General features: G+C 37.7%; 1 protein-coding gene across 1 annotated transcript in view; it reads right to left on the bottom strand.

Annotated features, from left to right (window-relative positions):
* LOC139700865 (acid sphingomyelinase-like phosphodiesterase 3b) overlaps positions 1–13,048 on the bottom strand; it is a 505,549-nt gene that overhangs the window by 74,585 nt on the left and 417,916 nt on the right. Inside the window, exon 7 of the mRNA XM_071599300.1 lies at positions 990–1,258. Coding sequence (XP_071455401.1) covers positions 990–1,258 — 269 coding nt within the window. The remainder of the gene's footprint in view (positions 1–989; positions 1,259–13,048) is intronic.

The following is a 13,048-nucleotide window of genomic DNA, read 5'->3' as shown; positions in this document are numbered from 1 at the left end:
AGAGATCAGATACCTACATTTTCTACCGTATCTACATATCCTGTAAGTCTATTTTGGTGCTTCTTTGAATAAATTCAATATGGGACTGGATGGAGCATTGTGTGCACTGTAGGAGTATTTTCTCCATTTAAATCAAAAACTAATTGGAGGGATTAAAAGGATAGGTCATGAAAAAGGGAAGTCGAGAAAAGACTCATTGAGAAGCGAACGACAGGGAAGAGGGATTAAATGAGCCTGAAAAGGGTAATTGAAAGGAATTAATTTTATTAATCGGTAAATTTGAAATGCTATTCTCTCTTGATGATATCGAGAAAATAAAAGATATTCCTGCATGTTTTCTCTTTTAAGGCCGGAGATTTTTCTAAATATGTTATTTAATGATGAAAAAAATTTAATGATATGTATCAGAAAAGAGCGATTTTGTTTCAGGATGAATAAATGCGTTGATACAAACGTAAATAATCGTCAAAATTTAACGATCTCCGATAATTTTCTTTCTTTCTTTTTTTTAAGAAAATGAAGTCTCTTGGCCATCCAAAATACGGGCGGAGATATTTGTCCAATCCTTTGTTTCAATCCGTTCACTGGGCCACATAAAACAATTCAAAAATTATTCACAGGATATATTTAAAATGGTTCTGCGAAAACTAATGCAGCATGCGCTATGACTTTAAAATCTAGATGTCACTATTCCGTATTGATTTTTTTTTTCTTGTGTTAAGTCCAAATTTCTGGGAACATTCGATTTGAAATTGTATTCTATGATACATTCCAACAGTTGACTTTTCATGAGGCTGTCCGCTGTCTTCAATAATATGCCACGATGATTTTTTCTTTTGTTTTTAAGTTTATCCCTGGATTCATTTTGACCAAGATTGATTTCTGAGAAAATCGTTAACACCGTTACACTTAGAAGCTTTTTTCCCTCATTCCGAATTCCAGAAGATTCCTTAATTGCCTTGCTATGAAGGCAACCTCAAGTGACTTACCGTCTCCCGGTTTCGCATGGACTTCTCTAGGACTCCCTCCAACCAGCGCCACTGTCCTGCTGGGTCGTCCTCCTGCTCCTCTTCGTCCTCGGGAGTCCCATCATCGCTCTCGGGCCCTGCAGTCTCTTCCCAAGGTCGTCCCTTCTTCGCCGTCACCCGTCGAAAACCACGACCCCTCGACGTCTGGCGGTTGGCCCGGTAGTAGAGGTTGGTGTTGAGGGCCACCAGGCGAAACCTTCGGCCCTTCTGCTCAATGGTGTAGTAGCCGCCTGTCATGCAAAAGATCGAAAAATATGCCATATCTATAATATTTCTGTTAGATTAATCGAAATGCGTGCAAAACGATCGAATAAATTTTCGCACTGCGAATATTCGGTCTTCTGTTAAGTATGAAGGTTCAGTGGAGTTTGAAAGAATAAGAAATTCGATGAGATGCGCTAAGCAATAACATAAGGAAATGACTGATGAGTACTATGATACAGACCGTAGCGTTTCATGAATACGAAATATGATTTTTGAGCCATGTAGACGAGCATTTATTAGCGGGTTCATTAAAGATAGGGATATTGAAAACTATAACCATAATGAACTGACAGGGAAGGAGAATAAAGACGAAGTTTCAATCATGAATGAAGGAAAAATGCGCGTTTTTCTAGTTACTAAGTGTCCTAGCAGCATAGATAATGTACTACAAATATGATATATATGCACATGTATATACATGTTATATGTGTGTGTGTGTATATATATATATATATAGTATGTATATATATGTATATGTATATATATTATATATATATATATATATATATATATGTTTATATATGTATGTATGTGTATATGTATGTGCATATATATATATGTATATATATATATATATATATATATATACATACATATAATTACTCGTATGTATCCTCTGCCAATGGCAACCGCGTAGAAAGGCACAAAAGCATAAATATATATTCGTACGTATTTACATAAATGTGCTTATTTACGTACATGAAAAAATGAATGTTACCATTAACACAGTAATCAACCTGAAGGTCGGTTTGGTAGGTGATGGTAGAGTTTACCCAGTACTAAGCCCGACGGCGTGTTGAATTCTCAAATCAGAATGGAGGGGCCAGTTCCTTTCCCTGTGGTTTTCCAGGAAGATCTGGTACCCAAAACATCACACAGCTTGGGATACATGTTACATGTAAGTTAATTATGCGTACAAGTAATCACTTGCAATGAGTAAATGACGAGTAAATTATAATAAATATAATAATGGTTTGCGCAAGGCAGCCTATTATAGGTATTATACTTCAAAATCCACAGTAATCAACCCTAATATAAATTGATGGTTTGAGGCTCTACTTCGTGAAAATTCATGATCACTGAATAAGTAAACTTAGTTTTTCTTCACACAAAAACTTAGTTATTTTTTCCTCAAGCCTTTAGTTCTTTTAGCCCTAAGTTATTTTTATGTGCTACTTGTAGTTTCCCAGGAAGACCTAATATCCGCATATCACACAGCCTCGGTGAAGCTGAGTGTTCGGAACTGTCCCAGGGATTTGATCACGGACCCTCTGGTCAGTAGCCAAGCGCTGACTATTGATTTCGCTGAACTATTGATTTCCACTAAGTTTTAATGTTAATGAGTGCTTAATAACTTACCATCTTAGGCATAAATACGAAGAGTTTTAAAATAGTCAAGGCAGAAAAAAATTCTGGAGAGTGCTAAAGATGACAGTGAAGCAATTATGGAGAACTTTTGCCCTATGGACAGGGAAGTTTATATGACTGAGTCAATTCTGGTATGAACAATCCAAGAAGTTGTCTATGGATTATTGAATAATTATTCGATTCTTTCTCTGAGAAAAATATTTAAATAAATGTGTGGTCTCTTTTCTAATTTTCATCTTTTACCAATGTAATATATCCCTGCATAAAAATATACGACCATCGGTGCAGAGATCGTTAATTAATATGATAAAAACATTTTTTGGAAACTGAATTTTCTCAATAAATATTACGGTTACATATAGGAGCACTCAGAAGAGATACCTACAATTAGGAAAGATCGATTTAGTAATCTGGAGATCTTTAATGTACTTTGGCATTAACTTTTTATGGAGCTTTATTTATTATGATACCAAATTTGTTTTATTACAAAATGATGAACCTGAACGATCCAGTTGAATCAGTTAGTCATTTTTATACTGTAATTCTGCACTGTGTTTGTGTATGGCATTAAAATATCCACTAATTTCACCTACACTCGAGATTACATAAAGTTGGATCTATTTTTTAACTACAAAAATGACACAATCATTGTAGGATTGCCTCCGATGATTGTGTCAGTTTTGAAGTTTTTGGGAGATCAATTACTTTTTTTGCCTAATTTGAATTAAATACTTTATAGCTACTAAATAATTAAAAATGGAACTACATTAATTCGCTAATTGAGTAGTTTCAGGTGCAATGTGGTGGAATACGAATATAATAAAGAAAAGATAGTAAAAATTTTCCACTAGATAAGTTCCATGGTACGACCGATTTTCAATGTAATACATCATCCTCAGGAATCAAAATGAATTCAAGTTAAGTCTTAAGTTGACTTGAAATCATTTTGTTACCTGAAGGTGATGTAATACATCGAAAACCGATTGTACAATTAAACTTATCTAGTGGCAAATGGTTACTATCTTTTCTTTATAACATTACTTAGGTTGGAGGTAATCTGCATAAGGTGAAAGAAGAGACGAAATAGCCAAGCGAAATCCAAAGATGCGAGAAAATGGAGAAAGGAGATATTGGGAGGACGAAGGCTGCAAGAGCAGGCAAAAGAATGATTATGTTTTTAAGAAAAAGAAATAAAATAGGCCTATTTGAGGCAGGAAGTATGAGTAGCTGAAGAATGAAATAATAAGAAGAACATATTCCCAGAGAATACCAAACAGATGCTGGTGACCTTCCAAAATCCACCCTTGATAGTTAGCTAACGACGATAATGTCTGTGTTTACCATGAAATTTGGTGACGTAGTGGACTCCTGGGAAAGGGTTTCAATTTTGACCACAATGTGCCCGGTTCAATTATAGGTTATACCTCTGGAAACCTCGAGCCAACTCCAAGCAGTGCAATTTTCTGGGAACCAAAGGAACTGGGACCGTTAGAGCTTGAGTTACACATGCTGCAAGGCTAATTAAGAGCTGAGCCCTACCCTTCCCTGTCCAATTCACATTCGCGTTCCTAATCTGCTAGTTTTTAGAAGGCATGAAATGCTTTCGTAATATTTCCAAATTAAGTACAGCACACAGGCTTTACGATTTCAGTTGCTTTAATATTCAACGGTGCATCAGTTGTAATTCGGGAGGTCACAGGCAAAATAATATATACCCATAGTGCAGCGTTGTATTGGTGATAAATGAGTGAGTTCAAGTAGTGACTTGTTCCGATCGCGAGAAAGATAATAGAAGGTCTGATGTTTTGCAATATTACTTAACCCGATTTTATAGATGTTAATCAGCTACCTCGAGGTAAGTTCATGAAACCAAATCCATCCAGGGCAGTGGAAACCATTATTATGCTCTAGCATCCCAATCCCAAATCTTAGGTGCATTCATTCAAGTTCATTTTCATTCCACTCTTTCAGTGAATAACATGTGAAAGGAAGGTAAGGCCGACCGCACTTTTATTTTTTCACTCATTGCGTAAATAATTTTCAGAACCAGAAACACGGCTCCACTCTAAATACTGTTTCCACCGCTCATGGGAAAACAGTACGGCATCCTCACCTAGATTAAATATAGTTTCTAGATCAATATTTTTAATCATGAAAGAGGAAATGCGTGGACCATTACTTATTACCATTTTCTTTTCTTTTTCTTCGACACGCCCTTTCATTCTGCCAACTCGGAAGTTTCATTTAATAGGAAGGGGGACGACAACAGCCTTCTGCGCGAATATTGAAAGCGTGGATGCATAAATCAAATTTCAACCTGGAAGTAGTTTCCGTGTCTGCGTATGATCTAACAATAAATTCTGATTTCAAGCTGAAATTTTTTGCGAAAGAACATTGAATGACGTATAGTATCGCCAGTGTCGTCAACAGCAATACCGCCTAACAAAGTTTTGTCGCCGGTAACCTCCATTATTCACAGATTTTTACCTCTTCATTCCCAGCCTTCACGACCCAAGTTGCTTTCCATTATCTCGTCTCCAAAAATAATATGCATAAAGGCAATCGGTAAATTCCGTAGCTCAGGTATTTTCATCGCTCTTATCCTACTATCGCGGAATTTACCTATCTCCATCTCTCCGTCCATTTTCTCCAATTCGTTTGCTGAATTGGATCTTCAGTTATTTTACCATTATTTAATGTTCAAAAAAGATCCTAGCAGTTTATCTGAAGTAAAATTATAAATTAAAGATTTACTTTTACTTACCCATTTAAAACTTAACCATTCTTCACCCTCCAAAAATACAAAGAAAACGGCGGGTATAAATATTCGAAGCTGAGCATAAAAAAATACGAGTGCTTTTGAAGATTTATGGCAATAAATAAAAATTACCCGACTTTTTTATCACGAGGATATCCTGAGGGATTTGCAGGCCATGATATAAATCACACTCACTAAAGTTTGCTGAAAAATTAAATTTTTAAGTAATCTTCATTAAATAATGCTGCAAATCATTATGTGCCCTTCGTTAAACCATGCCAGCGTAATATTTTTGAAAGATAATTGTAACTTTACGAAAAACTAGTAAACTATTGGTCTAAAGTTCTCCATTATTTGCTAAAACACAGTAAGTATGTATGCTTTGATATGAAATAATTTATGGACCGTGGTAAAATTTGTGCTATTCCTCCTTGGTTTGCCAGGGATGAATATTCATCATTGTTGAGTCTCTAAAATCTCGGCACGACAATTCAGACAGGTGAAATGTTGGTCTGAGACAATGGACTAGAAAAGGGCTAAATATTATAGATAGATACCATGGGATTCCCAAGCAGAAATCCAGTTGTAATTTCACAGAGAACCACATATTTCTCCACAACAGTTTTGAAATTTTTGAAAAGCCTTATGTCCCCCACCCGCCCAAGCATCCCGATTCCATTCTTTTTTCCTCTTTCTCTCGAAACGTGGGCTGAAGAGAGGACTTTAACATCGTGAGCGAAAGATATAGGTAAAGGTCGCACGAACTTTGAAATTGACTGGGTGAACTAAGTGCTTTTTCATCGCATAAGCAAGATGAAATGTCCGCAAAGGATCGCTATACGGAGACTGAAAGAGAAAAAGCGATGGTGGTGGGGACATGGATGAATATGAGAGAAAATGAGAAAAATACGGAGATTTCCGATTTGAATTGATTGAAGCTCACTTCCTATTTGGTGCTCGTCCGTGAGAAATTTTTCCAAGAGACGAATAATTACGACACCATTCATTCGTTTAAGGTGGTCTGCAAATTTAAAGGTAACTCTCGGACGGTCTCTAACACTAACTACTGCTAAGAATTGTGAGTAATTCCTCTTTGTCAATCAGACATTATTTTCATCGTAATTTCTACTTCCCTTTATGATGTCTAAAAAGTGTGATCTCTTCCTTCCTTTACTCCAGTTCTCCAACATTCATCCTTCTATCACGGCCTTCAATATACCAGTAACTTTCATTATTTTCTCCATCCACTTTCTCTACCTTTGAAGGTTTCCCTACAGTAACTTCCTCTCTTAGATCACCCTATTTAAAACCTCGGTGTTAGTCTTTCTCTCTGTCCAACATTTTCCACAATCTAAAAACACACTAATTCCAATATTCTTCAACATACGCTCATCTCTTTGCCTCAAAGACAAGATCTCATATTCAGAAATAATTACGCTCCATATTTAATTTTTCATTAATCTTCGTTTAACACATTTGCTCTGTGTAGTCGTCATTATTTCGGCTAATCTTAAAAATCCATTTCCCACTAACGCAATTGTTCTCCTATGGTCCTCGCAACAATTCACCTTTTCCTATAAAATACTGTCCAATAAAATGTACTGTTCCACCTGCTGTCTATTCTCTTCTGCTTTAATGTTTAACTGAGGTCTTTTGAAAAAAATGGGTTTACATTATATATCAGATAAGATCCCTTTGTTCGAGAAAATTTAAGTCGACAGCCAGGAAAAAACTCCTCCTTTTAAAAAATGTATTAAATATGAGAAAAGTCTTCAATTGAATATATGCTAAAAATCAGAAAAACGGAGAGTTAGAAAATAAGCCTCCCGAAGGTAGGAAACATCCCAAGAGTGGTTTCAAAAACGACTGATGAAAATCGATTGCAAAGAAAAAGTGAAAAATGAGAATATAGGAGACATATCATGCCTCGAGCATCTTACGATAAATAGGAATGGGAGTGATCGGAAGCAGGCGCAGAGAGAGAAGGAATAACTCTTTCGGTACGGAAAGCGTCATGGTGCATGGTGCTGAGGAAATGGTAAAAGAGGTACGGGAGGTGCTGGAAACAAAAATAAAACCCAGTGAGAAATACGAGTACATAAAATCAGTTATATTCGCAGATGATCAACCCTTAGTTAGGGGTACAAGGGATACAAACATTGTCGGTCTTTTGAGGAAATCAGTGTCATAAGTATGGGATAAGAGGGGGATCGAGATAGTGCGGTAGCTATCGTACTGGCTTCCCACCCAGAGGGTCCGGGTTCGAATTCCGGCGGAGTGGAATATTTTTCAGGGGTATGTCGATCCCTACTTATGGTGTTTTTTGGAGGGCACTTCGAGTGAGTGCGCCGTCCTTCGGATGGGACGTAAAGCTTCAAACACCTTGGGGCCTTTCTTTAAGAGTAGGCTAATGCCGACGCCGGATTTCCCTCCACCCTTCATCCTTTCCCGTCCATTCCTAATGGCACAAATGACCTTAGCTGTCGGTTGCCTCCCTACTACTACTACTAAGTATGGGATAAGAATAGATGTAAATAAAACAAAGGACTATGAGTTTTTAGAAAAAGGAAAGCTAAACGAAACGCTACAATTATAAGGTATAAACTAAAGCAGGTGGAACAGTTTCCGTACTTTTTTTGGAAATGCTTGGCGGCAAGATGGTCGTAGTAGCACGAACGAGTTTTGTGAAGCAAAGTAGCTTTTAGAGGGTGAAAATAATTGCCTGGAACGATGACTAAGGGTGGTAAGAAAAGACCGGTGAGGATTTGGATATGGAGCGTGGTTTTTTATAGGAAACAAGGTCGTTAAAACATAATGATATGCGTAGATTGAGGCTTTTGAGATAAGCGCGGAGAAAGACGAGAAAGGTAAAATATACTGATCCGAAAACAAATGAAGTATAAGATATGGGGGGATCGAGATAGTGCGGGGGCTAACGTACTGGCTTCCCACCCAGAGGGCCCGGGCTCAAATCCAGGCGGTGTTGAATATTTTTCAGAGGTATCTCGATCCCTCCTTGAGGTGCCTTGTGGAGGGCACTTTGAGTGAGTACGATGTCTGTCAGATGGGACGTTAAGCTGCGGACCCCTTGGCGCCTTTCGTAAAGAGCAGGCTAATGCCGACGCCGGGTTTCTCTCCACCCATCATCCTTTCCTGTCCATCCCCAATGGCACATATGAGCTTTCGGAGCTCAGCTGTCGGTCACCTACCCTAAATACTACTACTACTATACAAGATATGGTGGGTGGAAGAGAAGATATTTGGCAGAGATTCAAAGGAGGCAAGAAAGATGAACGCGGAGAAATTTGATTGATTATGTAATGCTGAGTACTTATATAGAGGGCAGGACGTTAGACAAACGAGGTAGGAAGAGAAAAGAATAAGCAGGGTGGGCCGAATTAAGGGAGGTACAATGCATGCAGAAATAATCAACAATATACTGCAATCTGAAATGTCTTGTTAGGCGCGGCTATGATATATAGGCGTGTTTATGCTGTGTCAATCCTTCCTTAATCAGTACATTACCAAATAATATGATTCATTTTTATGATGGAAAGACCGAAAGAAAATTTGTCAAAATTAGACCTTAGGACATAATTTTGAGGAGATCGGGTTATTATGGAGGTTTCCCACGGAATGCGTACTGGCTTTCCATCCTGAGGGCCCGGGTTCGAATCCTGGAGATGGCAAATCTTTTCCAGTGATATCCTTACTTGAGGTGCTTTGTGGAGAGCACTTAAAGTGAGTGCGTTCTTTGGATGGGACGTTAAACTGCGGACCATTTGACGCCTCGTTCAGAGAAAGCAAATATCGACACCGGGTTTCTCTCCACCCTTCCTCCTTTCCCATGACGCAAACGACCTTAGCTCTTGGTCGCCTCCCCTAAAACTTCCACCACTACAATATTCTCTTGAGTCAACATCTGAAAGATGTAGCAGTTACGAGTTATGAAAAATAGAACTGCAAAAATTATTGAATTGCAAAATAATAGTCCTGGCGACGCTAACTCATTTACCGAAGCAAATGTATGAAGTTTACGACGCAATAAATACTCATTGTATAAGGAGAAGGAGGTACGTATTTCATTATTAATTTACTACTGGCTAAGACATATATGTAACTTCATCAGACTATATTTATATATACCATAGTCAGTGTGTCAACTGAAAAATTATTTTCTGATTAAGTGGCAATGTATCAAACTACCAATTTTATATTTATTTTGACAAATTACAAAGCGTTTTCTTATGCAGGGATAGGAAATATTCTGTTTTTTTCACTATTGAAGAGAATGATAGCCTAAGGTCGTTATATTCCCAATAAATATATATTTGGCCAAGCAAAGTAAAATGGGGTTTTTTGGTCCAGCCAAAAGTTGTCCTTTTTCCACAATATTTTCATTTTAATGAAGCTTGTTTCAATGCTTTAACATAGGTGAAACTATTCTCTCGAAAGTTGTATTCTTTTTTTATTAGTTTTAATATCATAAAAACTTTAGCATTATTTGTAGCTTGTTGTCAAAGAGATCTTTGACGATAAGAGATCACTTGAACTAATTTTTAAAACAAATAGTATTGAGTGTAACATCACGGATCGGCATCATGATGTTACACTTCTTAAAACGTATAAAATACTCTTCTTTCAAAAATGTTTTGTCTGAAAAAAGCGTTTCAACTCTTGATCATCATCATTTTCTGCGCCTGATGATAACATAAAAGCGTTTAAATGCACTGAAGAATAATAAAAAGAATGGTAGAAAAATACTTAATTTGTTTTTATCAGGTATGAAGAAGATGTTGCAAGGTCTATAGACATCTAATGTATGTTCCAATATAATACCTCTGCCTAAAAAATTGATCCGGCAATAGTTGGAGCGATAATTGCTAGGTTAAATAATTAATCACCTATTGAGGACACTGGTTGAACGTGAATTCACATAGGTTTCAGCATCATTGCAATCTTGCAACATGTACACACATCAAAGATATATTAAATCCCTCAATAGAGAAATTTTAAGTAATTAATCCTTGCTTTGTATATACCATTGAACGTCTATTAATGTGATCTACTATCTGATATCACCAGTTACTGCTTTCTCGCTCATCAGGGTAATTGCTAATTAACATTCATCTAAATGACTAGGTCAGAATGCCATCGATTCATTAAAACCCGATGCAGCGGCTGCATACGCACTTCTACATATCAGAGATTAATTTCCATTAATAGAGGAGTATCCGCTATCAAAGAGTGAAAAAAGATATTTCTGGTCTCTCAAATTATCTCCGGAGAATCATTCCAGATTTGCTTTCCCATAAACGTGGTGATGATATGAGGATTAAAAGAAATTCTATTCAATCCCACTTGTGATACGAGCCAATGGGGAATAAACGAGTTTATCAATGCCCGCCGAGGGCAGAATGAAATCCTAAAAACTAGAAACAGAAATGTGGTAAACAAAGTGCAGCAGTGAATTGCGCGAATTAATTGTGCGGTCACAAAATCCTTTAACAGCCTCGCGGTCATTCCGTAGAGCTAAAAGATAAAAATAAAATGGCCACCGCGGCTTTGGACTAGGAAAACGAGCACTAAGTTTCAAGAACTGGTAAACTACGGGGGGGAAGGCTGCGAGGAAAATGGAGGATTAGGTATAAAATGTGTTGAACTGGTGGTGGGAACTACGAAGGAATTACAGGGTCACAACTATGAGGTTTAGGCAGCTATGGGTGAAGCAATTCAAGGCAAGCTCATCCTCGTATTTATACGATGCGCCAAGCGAAAACAAAAACAGGGCCGGCGAAAATTAGGTTCCAATTTTTTTTCACGTCCAGAGATCACCACGTATGTGGCTGGGGTTGTAACTCATTTGAGGGAAATTGAAATTTTTAATCCGGTCGAATACTTTTTGACTGAATTTAAAATTTCAATTTTTTTAAACCAGATTCCAACCATTTCCCAGTGAATTTTTTCTATATCAACTGCATACGCATGCAAAAGTAAAATTAAATTAAATGTGTTAGGCGTCAATTTCCGTAACTAAATAATCATTTCAAAATAAAACTACTCTTGATGGTAGATTTATTTTAACCAATCGGCCGATTTTCAATACTTACTGATGATTCCCGACAATGGGAGTAAAGGTCAAAACCTAGGTCGGTTTAAAAAATTCTTCCTAGTCGACTATGAAAGTTTATTCTCATTTAGAAAAAAAATAATAGCCTTGTAACCTAGATGTCGAAATAGTTTTACTGTAAGAGGATTCTTGAGCCATTAGTGCGTGGTGCGAGTGAAGAACAGCTTTCCTTCGGGCTATTTTTTTTATTCGGTAAACTTATTTTGTTCGGATGTGATTTTCTCGCCTTTTAGCCCATGCAGCATTCGGTGTATTCACCGCCTTCGCGAGCGAACTCGATCTAATTGATATGCTCGCGATGCCTCTGGTTCGGCTTTGAGGTGTCACATGCAGCAGTTTTCACGCCCCGTATTGATTACGACTTCTTTGGCGCTAAAGGTGGCTCCGAGTACAATATGATTATTATGTCTCGGCACCCGGCAGTGCCGGAAGCTGGGCGGGAGTGTGGGGGAGGGGAGAAGGTGTGTCGGTTGCCCAACCTTCCCCACCCCTACTCCTCATTCCCAATTAAGGATGGATCCGCCTGAAAATGGCAACGCCATGTGACCCCTCTGCAGCGGGGAACTACAGAAAACACGAATAATTAGAGAGATTGCCTCGGGAGACGCATTAATGAGAGAGAGAGCCGTGGATGTGACTGGTGTCGTGAAGGGATGGGGAAGGACTGAGTTTTGAAAGAATCTAGAAGTGAGGTGCCGGGGCAAGTGGCGGAGGAGTGAAGATTTGTCCGGAAGAGGAATAGACGAACTGATTTGGAAAATGAAAACTTCACCGCCGCCCAACCCCCATTGGTCGAATAAATTCGAAAACGAAACGAGTACGATCCCCCCCAACTTATTTTAAAGGGATCGGAAGAAATTAAATGAAATGCATGCCGAAATTTTCCAAATTCACTCTCGTGGGATAAAGCCATAAATAAATTCAGATTTCCATGCAGAACCAAAGGAGTTCAGTCAGCATCCATTTCATCCTCATTCAAAGAACACCAAATAGTGACAGCCGAATATGTACCTTCATGCCTTTTCCATTCGTTGACTATTTCGAGGGTTTCTCCAAATTTCTCCCACAAATCTAACTGCGCGGGCAGATAATTCTGAATGAAATCAAGCTATTTTCTACAACCATTTCATTTGAATTCAGCCCGCGCTCAAAAAGATGTTTTGGAAGGAACGTATACTAATTTGGAGTCCTAAATGGAATAAATGCTTATATGGCTTATGTGAACATCATTTTTATCAACTTTGTTCATAATTACTGGCTATGAATATTTTATGAGGTGCAATCATGACTATAAAAAATTACGTCGTTGTATCAATGAATGTAGAAGATCAAGGATGTCCAAAAATAGCATGTAATCCATAAAAAAATATATATTACAGCAGTAAGTAAGCCGAATGGTTCAATAATAGCACTGATGAATCTTTTTTTTGCTGGAATATAATAAAAAAATTCATTTTCCTAAGAGCATTAGCAGTTTATCAACAATCAATTTATTTTCCA

This window comes from Hetaerina americana, unplaced genomic scaffold (genome assembly GCF_022747635.1).
Source record: "Hetaerina americana unplaced genomic scaffold, ioHetAmer1.1.p SCAF_11, whole genome shotgun sequence".
Lineage (NCBI taxonomy): Eukaryota > Metazoa > Arthropoda > Insecta > Odonata > Calopterygidae > Hetaerina > Hetaerina americana.
Note: the sequence above shows the minus strand (reverse complement) of the source record. Positions and strands in the feature narration are given on the sequence as shown.